The following is a 22,104-nucleotide window of genomic DNA, read 5'->3' on the forward strand; positions in this document are numbered from 1 at the left end:
AGAATTTGTAGAAATTACAAATGGAATGACATTTAAAGTAATTTAAGCCGTTGGATAAAGAACTTGTCGCCTAAGAGTGGTTTGTATAAAAATTATCTAGATGAAATGACGTTTTACTTACTCTTTAAAAATATCCTAATAAAAAGCTGTACGAATGAAAAATGTTTACAAATAGATTCTAATGTATTTCATACAATTAATAAAAGTACATACATAATAAATTGAATAATTTTGTGTATTTAAAAGATTTAAACAAATATGTATATATATAAAAAAGTTAATGAAAACTAGGCAGAATCGTCTGCTCTCATTTGCAGTTTGGCTTTAATTTCTTCGGCGCGTTCAACTTCTTGATCAAGGCGTTTTTCTAAAGCTCTAGTCAAGATGGTGCAACAGTCTTTGATGGCATGGTAGACTATGTTCTTTATTTGCAACTTGTCTTCGTGATTGGTGTGAGAATGTGAGAGTCGACGAAATTCGTGGGTTAAATGGAAACAATGTGTGATATTTTCAGGCGAGACGAAATCCTCTGCCACTTTAATACAGTTGTGAAGGTTTTGTACTTGATGTGGAGCTCCAGCTGGAATAAAAACTGCATCTCCCAAACACTGGACAATGGGATATCCTTCCACGCCATATTCGTTGAAAAGTCTTGCACGCAATTTGTCATCTAAGTACCAATTTTGATCGTGTATAGGATCATGATCTGGTTCGAGACGGAAACCTTTTTCTAATGTGACCCTATTTAATAGATCACGTATCTTGTCAGCATCTCGGGCCGGAAAGATGTGCCATAATGCTCCTGGTAACACATTTTTCTTTTGAACTCTTGCTCTGGTTAAAAATTCACAGCCGCCCATTGCTATTGCTTTGCAAGACGCCGAAATTTGCGATTTGTTGTCAGAGTCTTCCGGTATTCCAACATATACCATTATATTGACAGCATCAGAGATATCTAAATGTAAGTTTGTAGTTCCCTTATCGGGATGAAATGCCGATCCGTAAGCATTGTACATTTTCGGTCCCAAATCTGGAGGAACAAACATTTTCGGTAAACAACTGGCTATATTAAGATTTCCGGTGCGTAATGTGTATTCTGGCATAGGAAGTCCTTTCATCAGATCTTTATATCTAGTGGGAAGTATTTCAGCAAAATCATCGCCAGGCGGCCAATCTTTTAGTTTCAGTAACATCGGCTTTCCGTTAGCATCAAGAAGACGTTTTTTCATACATTGAAACCCTTCCCAAAAGTGACGCATTGGCTGGTTGGGTACGAGATTACCATTGAGACAATTAATAAGATCGTTGGGCTTATCGCCGAAATCTTTCAAAAAAGCTTCTGGGCGCCAAAGATCTAAATTCAGAGATTTAGCAACCTCCGATATCATAACCGGCTGCCCGCATTTCCAAACTTCTTGGAAGAGTATGCGATTATCAGGGTGATTTGCATTTGTTAAACGTAATAATTTACCATCGCACAACCATTCATGGGGAACACCTGGAGCTATCAAAGTAGAATTTGTCAATATCATTGCTCTCGGTGGCAAGAAGCGTCTGTAGCCTGCAAGACCTTTTCGCAGAAAATTAATGTGTTTAAAATTATCGAATGCTGTAGTGATGGGGTCCTTGCCCAAAGTTTGTTTGTTAAATATTCGTCCTGGTACATAATCAATGCCTTTGGCACGAGCAAATTCCAGAGCTTTGGAGTGAATTTGCTCCAAACGTGCTTGTTTTCTTAGGGTTTCTTGGGTGGCCAGAGAGGAGGCACTAGTCTGTTGCTTTAATTGAGATTCTTTGATCATGTCCTGTATTAGATTCTTCAAATCACCATTAGGCATTTTTTGTTTGCTCAATAAGCATCCGCAAAGTTGGGGAATTTCCCAAAGAGTCCTCACGTCATGTAAAAGTCTGCCCAAAATATTCAATGAATCTCCAGCTATAATTTGGGTCAATATAAGCTCTTTTGCATGATGTGTTACACCTCCAGAACATAATAACCAATAGAAATCATCTCTTCCTTTGGGAGGTTTTTCGCCGGCTTGCATTTTGCGCACTGTTCTGTTTTCTTTGCGATCTTTAAAGCAGTCCAAACAAACTCCAAATCCGCACTTTTCACAAGTCCAATGAAAGTTGAAGAGGGTAGTATCGCAAACGTCACAAATTTCTCGAATACCTTGAACAACTTTCTTCCATGCGATCGTACTATTTGTATTTTCGTGAAGTTTTAATGCCTCAGCTTCCTGACGCCAAAGATAGCAGAACTGATCTCCGACATGCAGCAATATGTAACGACAAACTTGTATATCCATGTTGCCAGCTGTTGGTTCAGTGTTTTCGTCAGGTCGCCATATGTTGATTTCCTCCTGCGTGGGATCAATATACGGATTGGGAAAACCTGCAACTAAGAGCTGGCCAGCCTCTGTGTATTGAAGACAACGAAATTCATAAAAACGACAATAGACATCATTGGAACCCTGTTGTGGAGTTCTTCTACGGCATTCTCTGCACTTGTGTATTTTAATGGCGTTTACATTTGCTGTCGTAGAATTGTTTGTATTAGTTTCTGAAGCAACGGCGGATGAGGTGTTGCCTTGTAACTTAAAACATGGTAAATGTTGCAGAAACGGTTTGCAACTTTTACGATATTCTTTATCCTTTTCTTCTTCCTCCGGCGTAAGTTTTTCCAAATTTTGGAGAATATCTTCATCATTTTGTGAGTTGTTACTTATTTCATCATGACTTCCAGAGTTATATATCGATTGTTCTGTTATAGTGTTTATTTGCGTTGATTCAACGTTAGAAATAGTTGTCTCTCTATTCGAATTGTCATTATCTACGTTTATTTCAGATTTTTTATCAAGTATAGAAGCAGAACTATTGGGTATATCAATATTTATATGGTCACTTGTTTTCAGAGCACTTGTTTCACTGCGTTTAATAATGTTAATTTCTTTAATATATTCATCCATAACCTCTGTTAGTTTTTCTTGTGTGTTATCCTTCAATTGACATAAAGTCTCTATTTTTAAATCGTCAATCTTTTTCTTGGTATCTGTATTGGCAATATGAATCTCAATGATGGACTTTCTTTCGGTTGTATGGGTCTCCAAACAAAGTTGTTTTGTTAAGTTTGACATGGGTGCGACATGATCTTCCGTATCACACTCTTCATGTTCTCTTTTACGTTGCATACGAAAGTTCTTCAACTCGTTTAAATTGGGTTTCTTGCCAGAATTTTCATCTTTCTCTGGGGAGGAACCAAGTTCGGCTTGAATTTCCTCTTTCATTTCTGGCATTTCGGCTATGAGGGCAGCGGCTAGTTCGTGATTTTCTGAAGACATGTTCGAAGTATATATTTTTATTGTTCTATGGCAAAGTAGAGAAAAGAAACAAGAAAAATGTTGCTATTACTTCTCTCTTTGAAGTGGTAGCGCCTGTGAACTGGATAAGGTGGCAGCAGTGAGTTTCTTTCTTTTTAACCGCGCATTGCACAATATATTTAACTTTAATATTTACCACAAACACACTATATATAGATTATTTTGCTTTTTCGGTTCAATTAATTACTTGTATTAGGATAATGTGGGTGGCAGCTTGAGTTAAATTTTATTTGTTGCTGCTAAATATTTTCTATTCCCAACTGATGGATATTCTAGGTCATTACAAAATATTTATTTGACCCAAAATAAAGCAAGTTTATTTACTGTTTACATTTAAATTTTTGAAATATTATGGGATCGGTTAGTTGCTTCCAATTTAACTACTCACTACCACCACATTACCTGCTTACACGCACATGTGATTTAAAATTATAATGTATTTTAAAATAAATATTAAGATATTTACATTCTATAAAATTTCGTTTAAAGTTATACCCAAGTTGATTAATGGTTTTACTTTTCGTTATAAATAACACTATGCGACAAAAATAAATACCTGGGAATTGATACTATTTTTCTGAACGGTGGATCCGAGTAGAACAAGAATCTATTTTTGAAATTTCCCAAACACCTCCAAAATCAAAAACATGTTTGCCGATGAAATGCATACATATTTTTCTAGGTTACTTAAACATCATATATGCCATTATAAAAGCCTCAGCTTCTGCTTTCTAAATCCGTTGAGAAACTTAAAATCGGTTGAGATTCAACTAATTTACTGACTTAAAAGTGCTTAAAGGTTTAAAAAGCCGGGTTTTTACTCTATCTCAAGATTTTGGAGGTGTTTGGAAACTTGTTCTACTTGGATCCACCTTCTTCTTCTACTCGGATCCACCTTTCAGAAAAATAGTAATCCTTCCCATGTATTTCGATTTTCGTTTATTTTGTCTCACGGAATCATGTTGTTCATTCAACGAACATGTGTAAATTATATTTATGGATACAACTGCTGAACACAAAATCAAATTAACATCATGGTATATCCATTTATAATTAAAAAATAGAAATACAAATGAATGTACAACTATGTACCTGCTATTGCTTTCTATTTATAAGAGGTACCCAATAAACCAAAGAACGATATGATAGCGAAAACGGTATTGTTTTTAAAGGGCGATTATGATATCATGTTTCATTATTTAAAACGATATTATTATAATATCGTTTTATATTATTTTGTTTCCAATAAAAAAATTAAGAAAATACAAACATTTGAAAAAAACTTCAAACATAAAAATAATTTCAATAAAAATGCTTTCTATTTATAAGAGGTATACCTCTTATAAATAGAAAGCATTCTTATAAGAATTTATATAATAATAAAAATAGAATTCATAAAAATTCTGAATATCATTTAAAACTTTTATTTAATTGTTTTATCTGCTGCTATTTGTAACAATACTTATGTAGAATATTTACAGATTTCAGATATTTATGTCATTTATTTTTATGATATTATGCTCTGTGGAGTATAAATTTAAAAAAAAAAACGATTCAGTATTTATGTATTAATATTGAATTAAATTGTAGATTACAAAATATTCAAAGTATCAACATAAAAGCTTATAACGATAAAACATAATTATCTTAAGTAACTTATCAGTATTTTTTTTGAAGCCTTTGTTGATATTTCTCGCATTCGCCAATATTATAAATTATTTTAAATCAATTTTATATGTATGTACATATGTATGCAGAAATCAGTCTGAACCAGCATTCGTCAAAATCAAAAAGATTTTGATAAAACAAGTTAATTAATTGCACTTATGTTCGCGATAAATTTGACCTCTAGACTTAAACAGAAATGATATAACAACGACAATTGCACGCAACTGCCATAATAGGAAACATTTTTTCTTTAATGTTAACTACTACGGGTATATACATACATGCATATGTATGTACAATAATACATATACCAACTACATTATCATCGTACAATATAATTTTTCTCATGACATAATTGAAAATAACTATTATAAAATTATTATAAATGTTTTTTATGTATATAATTAAAGTCAAAGAATTATACATACAGACATAGAAATTTACAATTGCTGCATCAAATCACCATTCATGTTTTTGGGGCGTTTACCCTATTGAGACTCTGCTAATCAGTAAATTTAATTTTATGCACATTTATTTGTCCAGTAATGTATGTGTATAGGCTACTTTAACAAATATTTCCACAATATCCACTTTTTTCAATGTTTAACTCACTATTCGCTACATACATATAGAAAATACTTTAAGATTATTAGAAATTTTTTAATTATTAGTATGTAGGCGTATTTATTTTGCAAATTTTAAGGAAAATCTTTCTCAACATCTTTTTACAAAACATTTAATTAATTGAACAAATCTATGAACAACAAAAATTACTTTTACAGATTTTCACACAAAAGCGAAGAAAAAAATACAATGAAAAAACTGTCAACTGAAAATTCATACAAAATAAATGACGAAAGAGAAATGAAAAAAAAAACATGCTGCCACCTTTTTACAAAAAAATCACATAACAGAGTTGTAAATTAGTATTATACATGATTCTAAATTCTAATATTTTAATTTAATAGTAATGAGACCTTAATTTGTATTTTTCATTATAAAAGACCGTTTTATTTGCAGAATAAGCGATTTCAACAAAGTCGTTATTCGTACACACCAGAAAATCTTATAAACAACTGAAATTACCACCATACAAATTATTCTTTATTAAAGAATGCATATTTTTAAAACTCTGCCAACGTAGAGGAATTTCAAAACGTACTTTTTAATAAAATATTCGTGTAACCTGGCATTACTTAAGAAAATGCTAAATGAATGATGGATAATTAAAATTGATTTTTTTCGTAATAAAAGTGTACCCAATGTTAAACATTCACATACATTTACAAACAATTATTGTGAATGGAATCAACTTAATTATCACTGAAAAAACACAGCGAAGTGTCGTAAATTAATATGTTAAGAACGACTATTTGTTTATATTTTGGCGAACTGAGCCATTTTGATGTTTTTTTTATCTTGAATTTTAAAATAATACTTACTACAACTTATTTAATATGCGTTTGTATCCTTAGAAAAATTATTAAAACCTTATTTAATAATATAGTCGATGTTTTGTTTGCAAAAAGACGTAATGAATACATGAAATGAGAATGGAAATGTTTAGGAATATTATTTGGCAGCCGGGTTACCATATTTCTTTTAAACTCTAAAGCGACATGGCCACACATCAAATTGGTTGACTAAAACGGTGAGTTTTTTGTGTTAGTGAAAAAAATTCACATTATAAATGCGGTGTGAGTTTTTTTTTTTACTAACACAATCAAAAAGCATACCGCCGTTTCCCAGCAGTTCGACATCCTGAAAAGACAATGAATGATTTCCTCTAACATCTAATCACCAGTTTGGTTCCCCTTTGTAAGCGAGAGAGTGGACACTTAAAAACCAATCTTAAGCTTTTTGTCTGTCTCTTCGTAATCTGTGGGGTGACGATTAGGGTTCTATAGTTGAAACGAAAAGTCGACTTTTCGACTTTTTTCATTTAGTTAAAAGTCGACTTTTTGCATTTTATGAAAAGTCGATTTTTCGACGCACATAAAGAAAACAACCCGACGAAAAATAAAACAAACCGTAACAGCTGTTTTATCAAAATAAACATTTTTTTTGGTGTGGTGAGTTATTTTTGTTTACAAATATGTGTTTCTGCACGTGGAAAAGACGCAAAAACTCGTTTTCATTATTTACATTTTCAATATGTGTTTATGCACGTGGAAAAAATTAAAAAAAAATTGATTTTCATGATTTACATTAAAAAAAATATTTTTGATCAATTAAAATATGTGTATAAATGTGGAAAGGAACAAATCTGATAAAATATAAATATATTTGGGATTATATCGTTACATAATGCCTTTTAATAAAAAACATTCAAAAAATGTTACTATGGTCATATATATAAAATGATATATAACTGCTATCGGACGATCTTGTGCACGATAAAAACCTATATAGAACTTTAAGTTGGAAGTGTAGAAATCGGATGGCATACATTTTTTTCCGAATTTCATCGTTCTAGGGTGTGTACTACAACAACAAACTTTTTTTTTACAAAAAATGTTACTATAGCCGTATATATAAAATGATATATAAGTGCTATCGGACGATCTTGTGCACGATAAAAACCTATATAGAACTTTAAGTTGGAAGTGTAGAAATCGGATGGCATACATTTTTTTCCGGATTTCATCGTTCTAGGGTGTGTACTACAACAACAAACTTTTTTTACAAAAAATGTTACTATAGCCGTATATATAAAATGATATATAAGTGCTATCGGACGATCTTGTGCACGATAAAAACCTATATAGAACTTTAAGTTGGAAGTGTAGAAATCGGATGGCATACATTTTTTTCCGGATTTCATCGTTCTAGGGTGTGTACTACAACAACAAACTTTTTTTTTACAAAAAATGTTACTATGGCCGTATATATTAAATGATATATAACTGCTATCGGACGATCTTGTGCACGATAAAAACCTATATAGAACTTTAAGTTGGAAGTGTAGAAATCGGACGAAATACATTTTTTCCGGATTTCATCGTTCTAGGGTGTGTACTACAACAACAAACTTTTTTTTTACAAAAAATGTTATTATGGAAGTATATATAAATTGATATATAACTGCTATCGGACGATCTTGTGCACGATAAAAACCTATATAGAACTTTAAGTTGGAAGTGTAGAAATCGGATGACATACATTTTTTTCCGGATTTCATCGTTCTAGGGTGTGTACTACAACAACAAACTTTTTTTTTACAAAAAATGTTATTATGGAAGTATATATAAATTGTTATATAACTGCTATCGGACGATCTTGTGCACGATAAAGACCTATATAGAACTTTAAGTTGGAAGTGTAGAAATCGGATGGCATACATTTTTTTCCGGATTTCATCGTTCTAGGGTGTGTACTACAACAACAAACTTTTTTTTTACAAAAAATTTTACTATGACCGTATATATTAAATGATATATAACTGCTATCGGACGATCTTGTGCACGATAAAGACCTATATAGAACTTTAAGTTGGAAGTGTAGATATCGGATGACATACATTTTTTTCCAGATTTCATCGTTCTAGGGTGTGTACTACAACAACAAACTTTTTTTTTACAAAAAATGTTATTATGGAAGTAAATATAAATTGATATATAACTGCTATCGGACGATCTTGTGCACGATAAAAACCTATATAGAACTTTAAGTTGGAAGTGTAGAAATCGGACGACATAAATTTTTTTCCGGATTTCATCGTTCTAGGGTGTGTACTACAACAACAAACTTTTTTTTTACAAAAAATGTTATTATGGATGTATATATAAATTGATGTATAACTGCTATCGGACGATCTTGTGCACGATAAAAACCTATATAGAACTTTAAGTTGAAAGTGTAGAAATCGGATGGCATAAATTTTTTTCCCGATTTCATCGTTCTAGGGTGTGTACTACAACAACAAACTTTTTTTTTACAAAAAATGTTATTATGGATGTATATATAAATTGATATATAACTGCTATCGGACGATGTTGTGCACGATAAAGACCTATATAGAACTTTAAGTTGGAAGTGTAGAAATCGGATGACATACATTTTTTTCCGGATTTCATCGTTCTAGGGTGTGTACTACAACAACAAACTTTTTTTACAAAAAATGTTATTATGGAAGTAAATATAAATTGATATAGAACTACTATCAGACGATCTTGTGCACGATATAGACCTATATAGAACTTTAAGTTGGAAGTGTAGAAATCGGATGGCATACATTTTTTTCCGGATTTCATCGTTCTAGGGTGTGTATTACAACAACAAACTTTTTTTTTACAAAAAATGTTACTATGGTCGTATATATTAAATGATATATAACTGCTATCGGACGATCTTGTGCACGATAAAAACCTATATAGAACTTTAAGTTGGAAGTGTAGAAATCGGACAACATACATTTTTCTCCGGATTTCATCGTTCTAGGGTATGTACTACAACAACAAACTTTTTTTTTACAAAAAATGTTATTATGGAAGTATATACAAATTGATATATAACTGCTATCGGACGATCTTGTGCACGATAAAAACCTATATAGAACTTTAAGTTGAAAGTGTAGAAATCGGATGGCATACATTTTTTTTCGGATTTCATCGTTCTAGGGTGTGTACTACAACAACAAACTTTTTTTTTACAAAAAATGTTATTATGGAAGTATATATAAATTGATATATAACTGCTATCGGACGATCTTGTGCACGATAAAGACCTATATAGAACTTTAAGTTGGAAGTGTAGAAATCGGATGACATACATCTTTTTCCGGATTTCATCGTTCTAGGGTGTGTACTACAACAACAAACTTTTTTTACAAAAAATGTTATTATGGAAGTATATATAAATTGATATATAACTACTATCGGATGATCTTGTGCACGATAAAGACCTATATAGAATATTAAGTTGGAAGTGTAGAAATCGGATGGCATACATTTTTTCCGGATTTCATCGTTCTAGGGTGTGTATTACAACAACAAACTTTTTTTTTACAAAAAATTTTACTATGGCCGTATATATTAAATGATATATAACTGCTATCGGACGATCTTGTGCACGATAAAGACCTATATAGAACTTTAAGTTGGAAGTGTAGAAATCGGATGACATACATTTTTTTCCGGATTTCATCGTTCTAGGGTGTGTACTACAACAACAAACTTTTTTTTTACAAAAAATGTTATTATGGAAGTAAATATAAATTGATATATAACTGCTATCGGACGATCTTGTGCACGATAAAGACCTATATAGAACTTTAAGTTGGAAGTGTAGAAATCGGATGGCATACATTTTTTTCCGGATTTCATCGTTCTAGGGTGTGTACTACAACAACAAACTTTTTTTTTACAAAAAATTTTACTATGACCGTATATATTAAATGATATATAACTGCTATCGGACGATCTTGTGCACGATAAAGACCTATATAGAACTTTAAGTTGGAAGTGTAGATATCGGATGACATACATTTTTTTCCAGATTTCATCGTTCTAGGGTGTGTACTACAACAACAAACTTTTTTTTACAAAAAATGTTATTATGGAAGTAAATATAAAATGATATATAACTGCTATCGGACGATCTTGTGCACGATAAAAACCTATATAGAACTTTAAGTTGGAAGTGTAGAAATCGGAAGGCATACATTTTTTACCAGATTTCATCGTTCTAGGGTGTGTACTACAACAACAAACTTTTTTTTTTACAAAAAATGTTACTATGGCCGCATATATAAAATGATATATAACTGCTATCGGACGATCTTGTGCACGATAAAAACCTATATAGAACTTTAAGTTGGAAGTGTAGAAATCGGATGGCATACATTTTTTTCCGGATTTCATCGTTCTAAGGTGTGTACTACAACAACAAACTTTTTTTTTACAAAAAATGTTACTATGGCCGTATATATAAAATGATATATAACTGCTATCGGACGATCTTGTGCACGATAAAAACCTATATAGAACTTTAAGTTGGAAGTGTAGAAATCGGATGACATAAATTTTTTCCGGATTTCATCGTTCTAGGGTGTGTACTACAACAACAAACTTTTTTTTACAATAAATGTTACTATGGCCGTATATATAAAATGATATATAACTGCTATCGGACGATCTTGTGCACGATAAAAACCTATATAGAACTTTAAGTTGAAAGTGTAGAAATCGGATGGCATAAATTTTTTTCCGGATTTCATCGTTCTAGGGTGTGTACTACAACAACAAACTTTTTTTTTACAAAAAATGTTATTATGGAAGTATATATAAATTGATATATAACTGCTATCGCACGATCTTGTGCACGATAAAAACCTATATAGAACTTTAAGTTGGAAGTGTAGAAATCGAATGGCATACATTTTTTTCCGGATTTCATCGTTCTAGGGTGTGTACTACAACAACAAACTTTTTTTTTACAAAAAATGTTACTATGGCCGTATATATAAAATGATATATAACTGCTATCGGACGATCTTGTGCACGATAAAAACCTATATAGAACTTTAAGTTGAAAGTGTAGAAATCGGATGGCATACTTTTTTTTCCTGATTTCATCGTTCTAGGGTATGTACTACAACAACAAACTTTTTTTTACAAAAAATGCTATTATGTAAGTATATATAAATTGATATATAACTGCTATCGGACGATCTTGTGCACGATTAAAACCTATATAGAACTTTAAGTTGGAAGTGTAGAAATCGGATGGCATACATTTTTTTCCTGATTTCATCGTTCTAGGGTGTGTACTACAACAACAAACTTTTTTTTTACAAAAAATGTTACTATGGCCGTATATATAAAATGATATATAACTGCTATCGGACGATCTTGTGCACGATAAAAACCTATATAGAACTTTAAGTTGGAAGTGTAGAAATCGGATGACATAAATTTTTTCCGGATTTCATCGTTCTAGGGTGTGTACTACAACAACAAACTTTTTTTTACAATAAATGTTACTATGGCCGTATATATAAAATGATATATAACTGCTATCGGACGATCTTGTGCACGATAAAAACCTATATAGAACTTTAAGTTGAAAGTGTAGAAATCGGATTGCATAAATTTTTTTCCGGATTTCATCGTTCTAGGGTGTGTACTACAACAACAAACTTTTTTTTTACAAAAAATGTTATTATGGAAGTATATATAAATTGATATATAACTGCTATCGCACGATCTTGTGCACGATAAAAACCTATATAGAACTTTAAGTTGGAAGTGTAGAAATCGAATGGCATAAATTTTTTTCCGGATTTCATCGTTCTAGGGTGTGTACTACAACAACAAACTTTTTTTTTACAAAAAATGTTACTATGGCCGTATATAAAATGATATATAACTGCTATCGGACGATCTTGTGCACGATAAAAACCTATATAGAACTTTAAGTTGAAAGTGTAGAAATCGGATGGCATACTTTTTTTTCCTGATTTCATCGTTCTAGGGTATGTACTACAACAACAAACTTTTTTTTACAAAAAATGCTATTATGTAAGTATATATAAATTGATATATAACTGCTATCGGACGATCTTGTGCACGATTAAAACCTATATAGAACTTTAAGTTGGAAGTGTAGAAATCGGATGACATACATTTTTTTCCGGATTTCATCGTTCTAGGGTGTGTACTACAACAACAAACTTTTTTTTACAAAAAATGTTACTATGGCCGTATATATAAAATGATATATAACTGCTATCGGACGATCTTGTGCACGATAAAAACCTATATAGAACTTTAAGTTGGAAGTGTAGAAATCGGATGACATAAATTTTTTCCGGATTTCATCGTTCTAGGGTGTGTACTACAACAACAAACTTTTTTTTACAATAAATGTTACTATGGCCGTATATATAAAATGATATATAACTGCTATCGGACGATCTTGTGCACGATAAAAACCTATATAGAACTTTAAGTTGAAAGTGTAGAAATCGGATGGCATAAATTTTTTTCCGGATTTCATCGTTCTAGGGTGTGTACTACAACAACAAACTTTTTTTTTACAAAAAATGTTATTATGGAAGTATATATAAATTGATATATAACTGCTATCGGACGATCTTGTGCACGATAAAAACCTATATAGAACTTTAAGTTGGAAGTGTAGAAATCGAATGGCATACATTTTTTTCCGGATTTCATCGTTCTAGGGTGTGTACTACAACAACAAACTTTTTTTTTACAAAAAATGTTACTATGGCCGTATATATAAAATGATATATAACTGCCATCGGACGATCTCGTGCACGATAAAAGCCTATATAGAACTTTAAGTTGGAAGTGTAGAATTCGGATGGCATAAATTTTTTTCCGGATTTCATCGTTCTAGGGTGTGTACTACAACAACAAACTTTTTTTTTACAAAAAAGTTATTATGGAAGTATATATAAAATTATATATAACTGCTATCGGACGATCTTGTGCACGATAAAAACCTATATAGAACTTTAAGCTGGAAGTGTAGAAATCGGATGGCATACATTTTTTTCCGGATTTCATCGTTCTAGGGTGTGTACCACAACAACAAACTTTTTTTTACAGATAATGTTACTATGGCCGTATATATAAAATGATATATAACTGCTATCGGACGATCTTGTGCATTATAAAAACCTATATAGAACTTTAAGTTGGAAGTGTAGAAATCGGATGGCATTCATTTTTTCCGGATTTCATCGTTCTAGGGTGTGTACTACAACAACAAACTTTTTTTTTACAAAAAATGCTACTATGGCCATATATATAAAATGATATATAACTGCTATCGGACGCTCTTGTACACGATAAAAACCTATATAGAACTTTAAGTTAGCAGTGTAGAAATCGGATGGCATACATTTTTTTGTAGATTTCATCGTTCTAGGGTGTGTACTACAACAACAAACTTTTTTTTTACAAAAAATGTTACTATGGCCGTATATATAAAATGATATATAATTGCTATCGGACGATCTTGTGCACGATAAAAACCTATATAGAACTTTAAGTTGGAAGTGTAGCAATCGGATGGCATACATTTTTTTCCGGATTTCATCGTTCTAGGGTGTGTACTACAACAACAAACTTTTTTTTACAAAAAATGTTACTATGGCCGTATATATAAAATGATATATAACTGCTATCGGACGATCTTGTGCACGATAAAACCCTATATAGGACTTTAAGTTGGAAGTGTAGAAATCTGATGCCATACATTTTTTTCCGGATTTCATCGTTCTAGGGTGTGTACTACAACAACAAACTTTTTTTTTACAAAAAATGTTATTATGGCCGTATATATAAAATGATATGTAACTGCTATCGGACGATCTTGTGCACGATAAAAACCTATATAGAACTTCAAGTTGGAAGTGTAGAAATCGGATGACATACATTTTTTTCAGGATTTCATCGTTCTAGGGTGTGTACTACAACAACAAACTTTTTTTTTACAAAAAATGTTACTATGGCCGTATATATAAAATGATATATAACTGTTATCGGACGATCTTATGTACGATAAAAATCTATATAGAACTTTAAGCTGGAAGTGTAGAAATCGGATGGCATAATTTGTTTTGTGGATTTCATCGTTCTAGGGTGTGTACTACAACAAACAAACCTTTTTTTACAAAAAATGTGACTATATAGAAAATTATATATAACGTGTATCGGACGATCTTGTGCACGATTAAAACCTATATAGAATTTTAAGTTGGAAGTGTAGAAAACGGATGGCATACATTTTTTTCAGGATTTCATCGTTCTAGGGGGTGTACTACAGCAACAAACTTTTTTTTTACAAAAAATGTTACTATGGCAGTATATATAAAATGATATATAACAGCTATCGGACGATCTTGTGCACGATTAAAACCTATATAGAACTTTAAGTTGGAAGTGTAGAAATCGGATGGCATACATTTTTTTCAGGATTTCATCGTTCTAGGGGGTGTACTACAACAACAAACTTTTTTTCACAAAAAATGTTACTATGGCAGTATATAGAAAATGATATATAACTGTTATCGGACGATCTTGTGCACGATAAAAACATATATAGAACTTTAAGTTGGAAGTGTAGAAATCGGATGGCATAATCTGTTTGAGATTTTAGGTAGGGTCAACTGTGGACCGACCCTTACGATCTTGTGCACGATAAAAACATATATAGAACTTTAAGTTGGAAGTGTAGAAATCGTATGGCATAATCTGTTTAGATTTTAGGTAGGGTCAACTGTGGACCGACCCTTACAAAATTCAACAGATAAATTTTGTTTCATATAAAAGTTGTTATGTTGAATTTTATAGCTATACATTTTTTAAGCCAGTTAAGAGCGGTAGTAATTTCCCGAGGTGGACCTTATATCGGGGATAGGTTAAATTATGGACTGATCCCCTTAAATTTGACAAAACGATTTTGACTCCTTGGTTATGTGGAATTTCTTTGCTATATTGGTATTTTTATTACAATTATTGGAGTTAATATCATTTTCTGAAGGGGAACTTATATGGGGGTAGGGTCAATTTTGAACGAATCAAGGTTTTGGGATCATATAAATCTTGTAAAATAATTTCCTTAGATGAACCTTATATGAGAGCAGTGACAAATATGATGCTATCCTCGTTAAATTTGGCAAAAAGATTTTAGTTCCTATAAAACTTGTTTTTGTTGTTTTTCTTCGCTATACTGGAATATTGAAGCACAATAATAAACTCCATCAACTAAAAATATTTCGGCAAATATTGGCTAAGATCCCGGTCTATACTTTTATGGATTTTAGACCAATATTTCGGTGTAAAAGTTCCTTGGCTCCCTGATGAGTTTATCGTATACCGATATTGTCCATTTTCAATAACAAACTCCATCAACTAAAATTATTTTGGCAAATATTGGCTAGATGGTCTTAGACTGTAATAAGATCCCAGGATATACTTTTATGGATATTAGACCAATATTTCGATGTGTTACAAACGGTGTAAAATGTTCCTTGACTCCCTGATGGGTTGTGTCTTCCAAGTGGTGATTTAGCGATCTTGAAAGTGACGGAACAAATAGGGAATCACATTGTTCACCGGTCTCTGGTAAGATAGTCATACTGCACTCAAAGCATTAATATGTCATAGCTGTAATCTTGCATAGCCGTAGAATGAAGAAAAGATCTAAGTGTTATTATGAGACCGTTTACAATAAGGCTGTGTTGGGTACCAGGACCCTGCAATATACACAAAAGAGGTATCTGGCAAATGACACGGTGAGGCTCGAATCTTGCCCCATATGAACGGAACAAGAAGTTAAAGTCTCCCCCTTTTCATTTTTATACCCTCCACCACCATCAGTGGTGATAGAGGGTATATATAAGTTTGTCATTCCGTGTGTAACACCAAGAAATATTCGTCTGAGACCCAACAAAGTATATATATTTTGGGTCCCTATGAAATTCTGAGTCGATTTAGCTATGTCCGTCTGTCCGTCTGTCTGTCTGTCTGTCTGGTTAAAACACGCTCACGTTAAAACTAAGCAAAAGAAATCAGCCAAATTCACTAAGAATATTCATTATTGTCCTAAGCAGTTTGGTATTGAAAATCAGCAAAATCGGTTCACAACGTAAAAAGTTATAAGTAAAAATTTTAGACTACCTCGAAAAAAATTACGGTTTTTTCATAATTCTTTTGAAGTTTTCTCAGAAACTACCAAAGATATTTCGATGAATTTTGTCACACATTATTTTTTCAGGGCAGTAATCAATTATGTTTAAAATCTTTACAATCGATCCAATATTTCCCATAGCCCCCATACAAAGGTATATATTCCCGGAAATTAGTTTATCGTTAATAACTCCCTCAAATATATCGGTATCAACACAAAATTTTGTACATGCAAATATAATATGAACAGAAATCATACTATCAACGCAGATCTCAGTCGGTCCACCATTGGTCATAGCTCTCATATAAGGTCCACTTCCGAAAATCACCTAAACGCACATATTTCTTTGATGAGTAAAGCTATTGTGATAAAAGTCGAGTTAAATATGTTTTGTATACATACAAATCATTCTACCAAATTTTTTACGGATCGGTCCATTATTGGTCATAGCTCCCATATAAGGCCCACTTCCGAAAATCATTTAAAAGCTCATATATCATTGTCAAACAAAGCTATCTTGATAAAATTCGACACAAATATGTTTAGTCTAAATATGAATCACTCTACGAAATTTTTTCCGGATAGGCCAATAATTGGTCATAGCTCCCATATAAAGTCCACTTCCGAAAATCACTTAAACGCATATATTTCAATGAAATATAAAGCTATTGGGATAAAATTCGACACAAATATATTTTGTATACAAACAAATCATTTTAAAATTTTTTTTACGGATCGGTCCATTATTGGTCATAGCTCCCATATAAGGCCCACTTCCGAAAATCACTTAAAAACACATATTTCATTGTCAAATAAAGCTATCGTGATAAAATTCGACATAAATAGATTTTGTCTAAATATGAATTACTCTACTAATTTTTTTCCGAATAGGCCCATAATTGGTCATAGCTCCCATATAAGGTCCACTTCCGAAAATCTCTTAAACGCATATATTTCATTGAATTCTAAAGTTATCGGGATAAAATTCGACAAAAATATGTTTTGTGTACATTAAAATTATTCCACCAAATTTTTTACGGATCGGTTCATTATTGGTCATAGGTCCCATATAAGGCCCACTTCCGAAAATCACTTAAAAGTACATATTTCATTGTCAAATAAAGCTATCTTCATAAAATTCGACACAAATATGTTTTGTCTTTATATGAGTCACTCTACGAAATTTTTTCCGGATAGACTCATAATAGGTCATAGCTCCCATATAAGGTCCACTTCCGAAAATCAATTAAACGAATATATTTCATTAAATTCTAAAGCTATAAGGATAAAATTCGACTTGAATATGTAATGTGTACATATAAATCATTCTACCACTTTTTCCCCGGATCGGTCCATTATTGGTGATAGCTCCCATATAAGTCCCACTTCCGAAAATTACTTAATCGCACATATTTCATTGTTAAATAAAGTTATCTTGATAAAATTCGACACAAATATGTATTGTCTTTATATGAATCACTCTACGAAATTTTTTCCGGATAGGCTCCCATAGAGGGTCCACATACGAAAATCACTTAAACGCATATATTTCTTTGAATAATAAGGCTATCGGGATGAAGTACGACTTGAATATGTTTTGTGAGCATATAAATCATTCTACCAAATTTTTTCCGGATTGACCCACATATTGTAGTAGCCTAATAAGGTCCACTTCAAAAAAATCACTTAAACGCACATATTTCATTATCAAATAAAGGTATCTTGATAAAATTCGACACAAATATGTTTTGTGTAAGGTCATAGCTCCTATACATATAAAGTCCACTTCCGAAAATCACCTAAACGCAAATATTTCATTAATTAATAAATCTATTGTAGTAATCATTATACTAAATCATTATACTAAATTTTTTCTTTATCGGTTGATAATTGATCACAACTCCCATATAATTTCCATTTCCGAAAATTACTCAAATGCACTTGATAATCAAAGTTATCGGGATAAAATTCGACATAAATGTTTATTTTGTATATATAAATCATTCTACGGATTTTTTTCTTCCGGATCGGTCCATAGGTTGTCTTAGCTCCCATATAAGGTATACTTCTGAAAATCACTTAATATCACTTAATTCGTAATTAAATGATTATATCCGGATAAAATTCAAAATGAGTATGTTCTGTGTACAGATATATCATTATATTAAAATGTTTTCAAACTGACCTATTAATATACATTTTTCTCGACCTAATTAATATTAGTTTGACATATGCATAAATGTTAGTACCCTCAATAAGGAAACAAAAATTTCGCCAAGTTATCTAAAAATTAGATAGTTAAATGGGTCTCAATGAAAAGTAGCTTGCTGTTGGAGGGTATTTAAGATTCGGCAGAGCCGAATATAGCACTCTAACTTGTTTTAGGTTGATCTCCGATGGATTCCGTGACTCCATCAATCAGTCATGGAATATAAAATGAATTGCACATTATATATGGCGTTTTTAAAAAGGTTTGATTCTAAAGAAACCGGAATTATTATTGGGGTAGATAGTGTACACCAAGAACACTTGCACTGGATTAAAAACATTATAAAAATACATACATTTTTCTTAGCACAAAATAAATATGTCCAGTAATTTGTTTTTGTTTCATTTGTTTACGTTTTTACAGAAACTCACCACACAACAATCAAAAACAGCTGTTAGGGTTTGCTGTTTTATCAAAAGGTTGTTTTATTAACGGGTATGTAAACTAGGGTTCTATAAATCGACTTTCGAATAATCGAACAATCGACTTTTTGTCGAAAAAAGTCGAAGTCGACTATTTTGTTCCAAAAAAGTCGATAACTCGACTATCGTCTATGAAAAAAGTCGAAAAGTCGACTTTGTAAATAAAAGTCGAAAAAGGTCGAAAAGTCGGAAAGTCGAAAAAAGTCGAAAAGTCGAAAAGTCGAAAAAAGTCGATAAGTCGAAAAAAGTCGAAAAAAAGTCGAAAAGTCGAAAAAAGTCGAAAAGTCGGAAAAAGTCGAAAAGTCGGAAAAAGTCGAAAAGTCGAAAAAATCGAAAAGTCGAAAATAGTCGAAAATTTTAAAAAAGTGGAAAAGAGGTCAAAAACTCTAAAATAGTCGGAAAAACTCGAAAAAAGTAAAAAAAATAGTCGAAAAAAGTCGAAAAAAAAGTCGAAATAAGTCGAAAATTTTCAAAAAGTCGTAAAAAATCGAAAAGTCGAAAAGTCGGAAAAAGTCGAAAAGTCGAAAAAAGTCGGAAAAAGTCGAAAAAAGTCGAAAAAAGTCGAAAAGTCGAAAAAAGTCGAAAAGTCGAAAAAAGTCGAAAAGTCGAAAAAAGTCGGAAAAAGTCGAAAAGTCGAAAAAAGTCGGAAAAAGTCGAAAAGTCGAAAAAAGTCGGAAAAAGTCGAAAAGTCGGAAAAAGTCGAAAGGTCGAAAAGTCGACCATTTATAAAATACTAAAAGTCGAAAAGTCTAAAAGTCGACTTTTAAATAAATGAAAAAGGTCGAAAAGTCGAAAAATCGACTTTTCATAAAATGGAAAAAGTCGAAAAGTCGAAAAGTCGACTTTTAACTAAATGCAAAAAGTCGAAAAGTCGAAAAGTCGACTTTTCGTTTCAACTATAGAACCCTAGTGTAAACCATAAATCGAACTTGAACATTGCCGGCCACCTTGCAACACTAAAGAGTGTTGCAATTAACATTGAGATCTATATCTATAAATTTATTGTTTTTTTTTTTTTTCTTTTTTGTTAATATTTTTTTTTTTTTTTTTTTTCATAAAACAAGTGATCAAAGGTATCACACCAGACTGGGCTGGTAAAATGATGGTTCCCATAGAACAAAGCCTATGGGATGTAGTTTTCCGCAGACTACATACTGCTCTCAAAGGGAGAATGGTTTTAAAGCAGACCATGAACTGGGTTCGTAGAAAAAGGGTTCCCATAGGACAAAGCCTATGGGATGTAGTTTTCCGCAGACTACATACTGCTCTCAAATGGAGAATGGTTTTAAGCAGACCATGAACTGGGCCCCTTAAAGAGGGGCATGGTCATAAATGACCCAACCACAAAGTGGTGTATTTAAATTTAGTATGTATATTAAAGTAGACGTAAATATATTCTTGTGAGCATTTTAAGTGATATTCAAACAAACGTTAAGAAGCGTTAGACCACGTAGTGTATTGTAAATTTGCGATATGTGATTCAAAGTCCCTAGGATTGGCTGGTCCTGTCAGAATTCAGCCAAATACAGTTTTTTGTGCCAATAATGACCCTAATATATTTTGCTGTACTTCCGGTAAAATTATACGATATAAATCCGCACCAATAAGAATATCTACAGGCCTACTATCTAAAAGATTAGAATCCGCCAAACGAAGATTTGGCAATAACTTTTTAATATCGATATTTACGGAAGTTGAAGGCAAATTTCCTGAAATTTTTGGTAAAACAAATGCGTTTGTATTAAGGTTTACTGAAGAGTCTAAATCGGAACCAATTTCCACAGGACAATATTTAGAAACTCCAATAACTACATTATTGATGCCAGAAACTTGAGCGTGTGCAGAATGCGTGGGAAGTTTTAACCTTTTCCGTAATCGTTCAGAAATGTAAGAGCATTCCGAACCCGAATCAATTAAAGCGCGGACCTGATGCTTATTGTTATTATGAATTATATTTACCGTAGCTGTGCCTAATAGAACAGACTGGTTTTGACTAGTATGAAATACTTGTGAATTGGACGTTACATTATTGGACGTATGTGATTGTTGGTAGTGGGAGTTAGTAGGTCGTAGAACCGCACCAGAGTTCTGTTCCGTAGAAACAGTAGGTCTTTCAACCACAGAATTTTCTAAATGTTGTAAATGAAGCATCGAGTGATGTCGATTATTGCATATATAACAATTATTATTTATTTTGCAACTTCTGGCAGTATGTGTCCTCGAAAGACAATTAGTGCAGAAGTTATGCTCATTCACTGTTGAAATTCTATCAGATATTGAAAGACTTTTAAAACGACGACAATTTCGCAAGTAGTGGGACTGATTAGGACATAAAATACAAGAAATTTTAACGGAAGAATTGTGAGATTGCAATGAAGATTCCATATTAGTGGAGTTTGTACCTTTAATTTCTTGAAGACATTGCAAAGTCAGAATTCTTTCCTTCAGAAAATTATCTAAATCTTTCCATGAAGATAAACTTAATTTGTCCTTAATGCCCTGTTCCCATAAAATAATTGTTGAATAATAATTGAATAAACGTTGAATACACATAAACACGATAATTGGGTCCCAATTATCTGTGGGCACATTATAAATAGAAAGTGCCGTAAAAAAAACTATCGATTCCGCTCTGTAAGGTTTTGAGTGCTGTGATCGACTCCTTGTCAAAGGCAGGAAGACTAAATAAAAGCTTTAGTTG

At 32.1% G+C, this 22,104-nt stretch overlaps 2 protein-coding genes across 8 annotated transcripts in view; both read right to left on the reverse strand.

Annotated features, from left to right (window-relative positions):
- Positions 1–22,104, reverse strand: part of LOC119604953 (F-BAR domain only protein 2) — a 30,663-nt gene that overhangs the window by 7,478 nt on the left and 1,081 nt on the right. For 2 of the 6 annotated variants that reach the window (XM_037957904.1, XM_037957881.1), the window contains exon 1: positions 5,477–5,762. The exons of 1 other annotated variant lie outside the window; for it this stretch is intronic. The gene's annotated coding sequence lies outside the window, so the exon portion shown is untranslated. Of the gene's footprint in view, positions 1–5,476; positions 5,864–6,490; positions 6,609–22,104 lie in introns of those variants that run through there. 3 more of the 6 variants (XM_037957889.1, XM_037957918.1, XM_037957907.1) reach the window with 3 other exon arrangements.
- LOC119604988 (lysine-specific demethylase 3B) lies at positions 156–6,603 on the reverse strand. Of its 2 annotated transcripts, none has more exons than XM_037957938.1 (2): positions 6,491–6,603; positions 156–3,366 (listed from the first exon to the last, which is right to left on the reverse strand). In XM_037957938.1, exon 2 carries the CDS (start codon positions 3,339–3,341, stop codon positions 288–290), a length of 3,054 nt encoding a protein of 1,017 aa, XP_037813866.1. In that variant the 5' UTR covers positions 3,342–3,366; positions 6,491–6,603; the 3' UTR covers positions 156–287. The 2 variants fall into 2 exon arrangements, with proteins under 2 accessions (XP_037813866.1, XP_037813858.1); XM_037957930.1 differs by lacking the exon at positions 6,491–6,603 and adding an exon at positions 5,477–5,724.

The sequence above is a fragment of the Lucilia sericata genome, unplaced genomic scaffold (genome assembly GCF_015586225.1).
Source record: "Lucilia sericata isolate MDLA Ls3-8-SP2 unplaced genomic scaffold, ASM1558622v1 Contig000014F_arrow, whole genome shotgun sequence".
In the NCBI taxonomy this organism is placed as follows: domain Eukaryota; kingdom Metazoa; phylum Arthropoda; class Insecta; order Diptera; family Calliphoridae; genus Lucilia; species Lucilia sericata.